The sequence below is a fragment of the Theobroma cacao genome, chromosome 2 (assembly GCF_000208745.1).
Source record: "Theobroma cacao cultivar B97-61/B2 chromosome 2, Criollo_cocoa_genome_V2, whole genome shotgun sequence".
Taxonomy (NCBI): domain Eukaryota; kingdom Viridiplantae; phylum Streptophyta; class Magnoliopsida; order Malvales; family Malvaceae; genus Theobroma; species Theobroma cacao.
The window spans coordinates 5,175,696-5,185,663 of record NC_030851.1 but is presented as its reverse complement, the minus strand read 5'-3'; the positions used below and the strand labels follow the sequence as shown (position 1 = coordinate 5,185,663).

Below are 9,968 nucleotides of genomic sequence, written 5' to 3'. Positions count from 1 at the left end.
AGTTCGACCGCAGCTGTCAGGTAGTCATTGTGTCTCATAAATTAATACTTAGAAGGTCCGACCCCTAACACATTGCCGGATGTCTGATGACAAGTTAGAATCATTCTTTATTACTGACAAAGCCCCTCACACGTTATTGACGTTTTGGGTGTATCATTTTTATGTTTGTTTTCTAGGGAAACCTATACATCATCGAGCAGGTATCACCTAAATATACCGGCTAGTTATGAAAATATTTCTTAATTGTATCATAACTTGCTTAGATTCCAAACTAAATGCAGAAAAGAAAGAGTAAGCGTTGTAGACCACCTATTCGTGAAGCACAAAAGAGATAAAATTGCACAAGTCCAAATGTTACATTGGTCGAAAATGTTGGAACTTGAATCTTATCTTGAGAAAATATTGATTATGATTTCATATGGTAGATAGGCAAAGGCATGTTTTCAAATATACCAAAATAAATTTACACCATGATGATATGGCATTCTTCAATCATCCACCGGGCATTATATGATAAAAATACAGAATATATGTAAAGATTTGACAATTGAAAAACACATAAGATATTTATGTCAAATTTCGCGCCGAGGTCAACCTTGGGTAATGGTTCATTTCACCCGACGGCAAAGGGTGATTCCATCACCCACCGGGAGCATGCAGATCTCGATCCTGGGGTCAGCAGCAAGAGCCTTGTTGAGTTCCAAAACAAAGTCTCTGTAATACCTGACGTACTTCCTCAAAGGAGCATCAGGGGGCGCTACCACTGAGCCATTCCATAGGGTGTTGTCGTAGCCGATCAAACCACCTACTTTCACCAGCTCAATTAGCCTCTTGTGGTAGTTTATGTAGTTGTCCTTATCAGCATCCACAAAGACGAAGTCAAAGGATCCATGATTCTTTTCCTGCGAAAATTTTCCATATAGAATAACTCTCAGTTTGTCGATATTTCCGAGGACAAAAAAAAGTTTAAAAAAATGGATGGGGTTTCGTGAAATTTACATCTTCGACTAATTGATCAAGAGCTGGCATAGCAGGGCCCTCTTTGAAATCAATTTTGTGCGCGACACCAGCCTTTTGGATTACAGGCAGACCCAACTCGTAGTTTTCTCTGTTAATGTCCATGGCCAAGATCTGCAACATTAAAAAGACCGTGAGTTTAATATCCTGTGTCATTTAAGGACTGCTTTTTTTGTGTGTCTGATATTTAGTCTGCGGGATAAGGGCATTTTTTGTCTGTTAAATCTTTAACCACCTTTCCATCGTCAGGGAGAGCAAGGGCTGTGGCTAAGAGAGAGTAGCCAGTGTAGACGCCAATCTCCATGGTGTTCTTGGCATTGATCAGCTTAAGAAGCATGTTCAAGAATTGCCCTTCATCAGCTGATGTAGTCATGAGATTCCTGTTTCCATATCATTCCAGTCAAACCAACAATACTTAAAATCCCAAACCAGAAAAAGGACAAATATATATATAAAAAAACCAACGAAGGAGGCCCATAGATGTAGAGTAATGATAATTCGAGAATCTGAATCAAGAACGAACCATGGATGCTTGGCAGTCAATTCTCTAAGCTCCTTCATGGGTTCAGGCTCTCTTGGGTACACACTCGTCTCAAGGATATACTGCAAAACCAAAATCCCATTAATAAAATCAAAAACTAATGTCAAAACATTGATTAAAAATGAAAGGTTCAACATAGTCAAAACAAAAATTTGGATACTTAAGAGTTAATGATGATACCTGATAAAGGGCATCACTTTGCAAAAGACTCTTGTGGCCAACCTCCTGGTGCCTACCAGCCTGAGATTGCTGCTCTTGGGTATTAGTTGCCATTGGTACAAATCTCCAAAGGTTACTCTGTTGCTTCTCTGTTTTTCTGGATTGAGAGAGCTTTGATTCCCTTGTAAAGGTAACCTGAGTTGGGAGAGGACATCCAATAGGCTTATATGGAGGTCGAAAATCCGGTTTAGACCGCGTTTTTTTGTGGTTGGGCTGCCTGCCAACCCGGTCGGGGGTTGGTGAACCCCCAAAATCTCATGAGTCTGAATTGGGTCCCATTCTTTCACCCTGTGGCAGTGGTACAGGTCGAAAGTAAACCAAATGGGTCATGACTTAATGATGAGGTGAGTCCACCAATAATGAGAGCATATTTTTGCTTCCTTGAGCTTTACAATATACCAAATTTAAGTAATTTGAACCTAAATGACTTATTGGAGTAAAGAGATTTCTATAGTGAGATAATTGTACATTCAAGAAATTTATTGATACATGTACAGGATTAGCACCATATATATTTAGAAAATGCTCATCTGTTTAGTTATAGATACCATTATGTTTAGTCAAATTACTAATTCATCTTTACTTCAAAAATATAGTAGCAGTGCTCCTCTAATGACAAGTTAGTTGATTAGTTATCAAATTAAAAGCAGGGCAGCTTAGTTTCCGTGGACAATTTTTTCTTATCAAGATTAGGAAGAATTATTCAAGAGGTGGTATTAGTAAGTTTTTGAGTGGATGGTAGTGGTGGGTTCCACCAACTTTGTTGTTGGTTTATGTATATGCGAGGCAAATGGGAGTTGGTAAGAGGTTGGTGAATGGGGGAAGAGATGTAGAAAAGAGGGGGAGAAGAATCTAAAGGAAGTTGGTCATGGATAAGGAGGTAAACTGGTTTTGAGCAGCAAAATCAAGTTACATTTAGCAACATTTTTTTTTCTTTATTCTTTTCATGGGTAAGGGCTTCTTTTCGTTTGTAAATTACGTATTGTTTTTAACGAACTACATTATCCTGGAAAAACAAATTGAGTGCTCCATTTGTCTTTGAAATTTCTCCTCTTTGCTTTCAGTGGTGCCTACCATAATGAAGCTTCAAATTTAGGTCGAAATGCACCATTTGTCCTCCAATGTGACAATGACACTGAAGCTTTTTCTACCCAAAGTGAATGAAAAAAAGGGGTTAAAAGATTAAGAAATTGAAACAAGTTTGCCTTACCAGAGGCTTCTCTTGAATTCATGCACAGAAAAGGCAGTATTGTTGGCCAAACGTTACGATTTATATTCTGAAGAAGAAACGACACACCGCCATGGTTTATTTCAAGGATAATGTCACAATTTTGCTCTCATTTCCGTCTTAATTTCATCAGTACTCAAATGTTTCTCAAAAAGCACTAAGGTTTAATTACAAAATTAGAAGCTAATAAAGACTCCTTCCTCAACTTATACTCTAGGCAAGGGCATGTAATTAATTATAATGAGAAAATGCTGTGGGGAGTGGTTTGTCAAATTGAATACCGCGTTTGGTGAAAGATGGGACAGTCCATTGGGTTTGAGTCAAAGCTTCGTTGCTAAAAACCTTTTGCCTTTCTCTCTCTTTCTGATGGGGTTGCCCGCTTCTTTTTCTCTTGTGATAATAGGCAGCCACTAAAGCAGCTGTTTTGTCTATTTTTGTTTTAATGATGAAGATGGCACGTAGTCCGTAGCTTTCTCTTAAAGGGACCTTCCCAATTACCTAACCCTTTATCATTAAGCTAGAGGCATATTGGCACTTAAGCTATAACGAGCCCACACCATCCTTCTCTATCTTCAACGTTTGCCTTTCGTACTTGTACTTGACAACTTTTTGTCAATTTTCTACCGAACTTTGCAGATTCGTGTGGCCAGTATTAATTCTTGCCAATCGTCTTAAACAGTGTCGTACGTTTAGATTTTTCAATGCGCTTCTAGAATTGAATCAAACATCAAATAAATAAAAAATCAGATGTTAAAGACTAAATAATCCTAAATTTTCTAGAGGGTTTTGACTTGGGATCGTTAGCCGAACCTTTTAAAAACACAGAAGAAAAGAATCCTATCTAGACAAGTAGCCATATAACAGATCCTAAAGAAATGAACCCATGCACATGAACTGAGTAACAACAAAAGGGAAGAAATGTTCAGACCTGTTTCTCTATATATTTTCCTTTCTAGTTAATTCATGATTTTGTTTAGAGGTCCACTTCCCCTATAGATTCAAAGGAAAAAACACAATTCCTGCGAACAAGTGTGTATATATTATAAAATCAAATCGTTCAAGAATTCCCTAAAAACTAAAGAAGTCAAATTTAATAATGCACGTGATTATACAGTCAGAGAGAGTATTAGTATTAGAACTGTTTCGAATCTTACCAAATCCCATAATTTACCTTTAATATTCAAGAAAAAGAAGCTTAGGCAGCTATTAGTTGCACTGTGGAAGTCCACAATTATCTCACGGGGTCAAAAAATGAGGGCGTTGACTGTTTGCAGGCACTACAAATTTCAACGACTTTTACTTCAAATTAGACTTCTTTCTCTGTGTGTGTGTTTGTAAACTGTCTAAATAGAAAAAATACAAAAAATAAAAAAAATATTTTAAAAATAATCCTTATAAATAAAATATTTTTAAATATAACTTTTTTTTATAATTTTAGTTAATTTTAATTAAATTAGATAAAATTACCCTTAATAAAATTATACATCATGATGTTACACGTAATGTATAAAAACACGTTATATTCATGATTATGTTATTACACATCAAGTACAAAAACATGTTACATGTCATGATTAGGTTGTTGCACGTCATTGTTAAGTTGTTACACGTCATATACAAAAATATGTGACACGTCATGGTTAGATTGCTACACGTCATGTATAAAAAACATGTGACATTTCATAGTTAGATTGTTACATGTCATATTGAAAAAAAAAATACTATTATTGTGCGTCATGTTAAAAAAATATTATTGTTACACTTAATATCTAAAATGTTTTTATTACTTACGAACCAAAACTTCAAATCTTCTCAACTCTCTTCATTTCTTTTTATTTTTTTGACAATTTGGCATCCATTAAAGTGTTTCTAACATGTTTTCATAAATCAAAACATAAATTTTCTAATTTAAAGCATCTATTTCGACTTAAAATCGAAATTTTTTTTTAAAAAAATTTAGATTTATAAATTTTAAATTTTTGAATTTATTAGTGCCTAAGTCTCAAATTGATCCAATTCAAAGCTATTTCAAATATCTCTGATTATTTCTACCATTTTAGTTTTATCTAAAATACTTAAAAATCAAATTTCTCAAATAACCATCCATCCAACCATATCAAAACCATCTTTTGGTATCTTGAAAGCACAAGAAAGAGAAATCTGAAAACGCGAGAGAGAGAAATCGGGAGTATAGCATATGAATGCTGAAGAGAGAAATCGATATACTTAGAAAGAGTGGGATGATGAGAGAGAAATCGAAAGCACAAATGGAGGAAAAATTGTGATGAATGGTTTAATTTATTTGAAATAATTTTAAGGGTATTTTTATTAAGTCATGGTTAAATATAGTTAAAAATAATTAAATTTATTTTTATGGTTATTTTTTAAATGCTTTTATCAAGAAAAGTTATTTTTCATAATTTTCTCAAAAAGAAAAAAAGAGCTCTTGAAGAGAAACCAATCTGGGTGTGTGTATAAATATACATGTATAATCATCTATGGAGAGTACTCAAAAGACAGGAGTACAGTTTAAGCATAGGAAAAGCAAAGCTGAAGTCCTTGGGAGGTATGGTTATTCCTTAATTTCCAGACCCCAGATCATTGAAAGAATTGACTAAGTCTTTCAAGATACTACATTAGAGATCATATTAATGGAAATAAACTCCAATTCATGCAGTCTTTCTTTGTAGCCAAAACAGCCTTTGACTCCGCCAGAGTATATAGCTTGAAACAAAGACCACAAAATTTCAAGCCACAATGGCCAAGGCTTGGGATCAAAATACGCTCCCCGATTTGCACCAGTGTTCTTACACATGCCGCAGTATCAGTTGGCAATCATGTTTTCTCTCATAATATGATCACCTACAATCAGAAATCTTCTAGCTGCAGCCTGATCCATAAAATTACACTGCTTTTCTCGCTATTCATGAGTTCCAAACTTTATTTCAGTACAGCAAAATCTATGAGATTTTGATTATGGTATCATGAAGAATGCTGGTTTTTTAAACCTCTACTGGGAAGATAGAAGATGATAGCAGATACACAAGTTAGCTTGAAATTAATTTTGAGAGCAATTAGAAGCTTAACAGCTACTGGTAAGCTACATAATCATACAGCCAAACTTCAAGTACATCAAAACAGAGGTGTTTCAAGTTTTCTTGAGACTTCAGATGCGAGATGTGAGGTTTTGGCAATTGAAAAATATGCAAAGATATGATATTTTTAAGCAACAAATCGCCAATAAACATTTTGCAAGTATTCATCCCAAAACTGAACTGTATTCTAGAACAATACGCTGGTGAACGTGGTTCTGGGATTGCAGGGTCACCCCATTTGGTATAAAGCCCCATAATGGTCAAGGAGTGGAGGCACTGGAAGCTACATTTCACTATGGGTTTGTGTTCAAGCACACCCACCAGAGAAAACTGATTGCAAGAAATGAGTTGACCGTGCCAAATTCTCTCCATCTTATAACATATTTCAGTTAAACCAAGGCCACAGCTTATCATGTTTTTGCTTAGAGCAATCTATAACCATTACAATTATCCATATTCTCCTTTATGTCTTTACAAGGAACCATGTCACTTACTTGGCAATGTGTCATTCATAATCTGCCATTTTACTTCTCAGTTGAGAGTAAAAGACTTTGTTGCACTAGAAAAGAAAGAACACGCTTTCTATTGTATTAAAATAGCTACCATCCAACCTACAACAATCAGACAAAAGAATTCCTTACATTGTCCTATGATATGTATGGAGGAGCTGAAATAGATTCCATCTTCAAAAATCAATCGGTAGACCAAAATAAATAAGAGACAAAGGGAAAGAGTCCTTAGTGACAGGAGTAATGCCGGGAAGAAAAAATCTCTAGTCCAGATGTCATTTTTTTTATTTCAGATGAGCAAAAGAATCGTCAATTACCTATTTCAAAATTGTTGAATCATGAATGGTCGAAATTCGGCAATATTTAAACTCTGCATCTAGCAATCTAATTGAACTGCAATTATACCGAATCTCTGGGTTGCCGTCCTAAACTTGAAACATGAGCTTCTCTAGCTTCTGTGGCCAATGCATCTCGAATAACAGAAGCCTCTTTCCCAATTGAATTCTCCTCCAAGCTAGCTTCCCCATAGCACTGAGAGCTCTGATCATGCACCAAGTAATCTCCCACCAATTCACACAATGCAGAATCATCCTCCCTCATAAGCAAAATATTATGCAGAATTGAACAAGCCCCAATTATAGCAACCGCAGCCTTGAGCTCTTCCTCCATTGGTTTTTTCAAAATTCCCCAATTCTTCAAACTAGCAATAGTTTTCAATGCTGAAACATGCATTGCACGATGTGCCACATTGAACTTCCCTTCACTCGACCCGGGAACCACATCAACAAAAGGTACCATTAACCAAGGAAGCAAAGGGTACGCTCCGTCACCAACCAAATATTGATTTATCGCCACTCCATTAACAAGCACTGGACTTGAATTAAGTAACCTCCCTTCCTCAACATCTTTATACAGAGTTGAAGATTTAAGGACTCTAGAATCACCCTTATCTCCTTTAAAACCAGCGACAATGCTCAAGATTTTTGATGATGAATCCACCACTATCTGAGCAGCAACGCTGTCGATGCTTCCATTGTTTTCATTTACAATATTGAATCTAGTGCAATCAATAACACCGCAACAATTTGGTAACCCCGTAAATTGTTCAAAAGATAAAGACACTGACTTTAGCTCCTCTGGACTAGGAAACGCAACCCAAAATCGAAAATTGGTGCAAAGGACGCGGCACAAATGTTTAGTACAGAAACGAGTTACTGACTCGGAAACCCCAAATCTTTGAGCGATTTCAGGGTAACTTGAGCCGGTGGCTAACCTGAATAAACCAATACCGAGCCGCAACTCAGCCGATAGATTCAACGGTGAACCAACCGGGTCACGGCACTCTAGCAGCGGCTCCAGCAATCCAGCGAGCCACTCAAAGGTGGAAGATTTCATTCTAAAGCAGGCTTTGAACAAGTCAGGATCCCGAGTCAAGCCGAGTCTGACTCGGTCATCTCCGAGTCGATGTCCGAGTTCCTGGTCCCTCTCTTCAACAATGGGCTCAGAATCAGATTCTGAACATTGGGTTCTCTTCCGTTTCCTGGAAACAGAAACGAAGGAGAGAGTAGCGGCAATTTCTTGCGACGACAGCAAATAGTTGAGAACGGAAAAGAGGTTCCTATCGGAAACGAAATCATTGGAATTGGTAGAATTGAAGAAAATGGGAAGCAATAAGAGGAGTTGAGAGACAAGGGAAGAGACTAAAGCTGACAATTTCCGGGTATCCATAATTTGCCTTTTTGTCGGGGAATGCGGAATTTGGTCTTCTTGGGAATCGAGGTTTGTGTCAGAGAGTGTTGGGTGGGTGAATCAGAGAGGACCAAATACTTAGACACATCTGGCTAGGCTGCTTGCTTGTGTGGACTTTGTACTTTTTGGAACCTTCTTTTGGGGCACGTGAGTTTCGTGAACTCAATATCTATCAATACATTACTCCGTTACTTTTTCTTTTGCTCATTTCGTTAATGTTTTTGGGTTTATTCTGTTGGATTTCACTTCTTTTAGATGATCCAATGGGCTTTTCTTCTGACCCAACAGGATTAAGTTCCAATTTATTTGGGACAAATTTTACAACCAAATTTAGGATGCTTTGGATAATTATTAAGATTCAACATTTGATCCGTTCGATTTTAAAATTTTAAAAATTAAATTAATCATCTTTTTATTAAAAAATAATTACAATTGATTGAATTATAATAAAATTTAAAAAATAAACGAAACTAACCTATTTCGATCTATTTTAGTTGGGTATTCTATTTAAATGTGGAGTCTATTTTAGGAATATTTTTAACATGTTAATAATATTTATACATACAATATATCTTTGAGGTATTCTTTATATATATTAAACTACAAGTAAAATATATTTAAAAATATATAATTAATGGTCAATTTCTCAATCGATTCAATTATAATTTTTTTTTTACTGAAAATCAACTAAAATAATTGAGTAGACTATTCCTCTTAACCGATTGATACCAAAATTGAAAAAATTGGTCCAAATTAATCGAATTCAATTAATTATTACAGTTTGAATCGACTAATACACATCCCTAAGTAGTAGTATCAAAATAATTTAAGAATACGATTCTTTTAAAAACCTTGACAACACATGTAATTTTTGAAATATGGTAATAAGTAATTTTTAAAGTGTGTAAGGTTGCACTTGATTTGAGAAATAGTATTAAGAATGGAAGGCGGAGACAAATTTATAAGCATCAAAATTTGGAGTTATTTGACCGCCAAGACTTAGAAGTTGATATTAAACATAATATCTAATTTTTTTTATAAATTATTTAATTTTTTTTTAAAATAATAATTATATTTAATTAAAACTTTATATTTTTATTTTAAATCAAATAAGTCCTTATACTTTTATTTTGAACCAAATAACCTCTTACTAATAGTTGACTTAATCAACTTACTATTTATCATTCTATACTATGTAACATTAATATAAATATATTGACATGTTATAATTGATGATAACATGACATGTTGATATGATATGATAATATGATCATATGATATTTTCACATTTCATGTCAATGTCACGTGAATATGAAAATAACAATTGATTAACTAATGATAATTAGTCAACCATTAATCATAAAAACTTATTTGATTCAAAATAAAAATATAAAAACTTAATTGAATAGAATAAAAAAATAAGAACTTATTTAAATTTTTTTACATAGTTCAAGAACTTTTTTCGTGTATTATATCTTAATTGAACCATTTTGCAACAAATGGAAATGTTCGGTACCCATTTTTGGTAAAGTACATTACGATTTTTTGAAACAAATAATATATAAAAATATTAAATTAGGAATATATATTTCTTTAAAATGCCAATAATT

The 9,968-nt window shown here is 34.6% G+C and overlaps 2 protein-coding genes across 2 annotated transcripts; both read right to left on the bottom strand.

Moving 5' to 3' along the window:
* LOC18607959 (caffeoyl-CoA O-methyltransferase) lies at window positions 338-1,932 on the bottom strand. The gene is made up of 5 exons (XM_018116513.1): window positions 1,739-1,932; window positions 1,541-1,620; window positions 1,253-1,397; window positions 1,000-1,131; window positions 338-902 (listed from the first exon to the last, which is right to left on the bottom strand). Exons 1-5 carry the CDS (start codon window positions 1,829-1,831, stop codon window positions 609-611), a joined length of 744 nt encoding a protein of 247 aa, XP_017972002.1. The 5' UTR covers window positions 1,832-1,932; the 3' UTR covers window positions 338-608.
* LOC18607957 (putative nuclease HARBI1) lies at window positions 6,606-8,438 on the bottom strand. Its single transcript, XM_007042397.2, has one exon. The coding sequence runs from the start codon at window positions 8,335-8,337 to the stop codon at window positions 7,009-7,011; it is 1,329 nt and encodes a 442-aa protein (XP_007042459.2). The 5' UTR covers window positions 8,338-8,438; the 3' UTR covers window positions 6,606-7,008.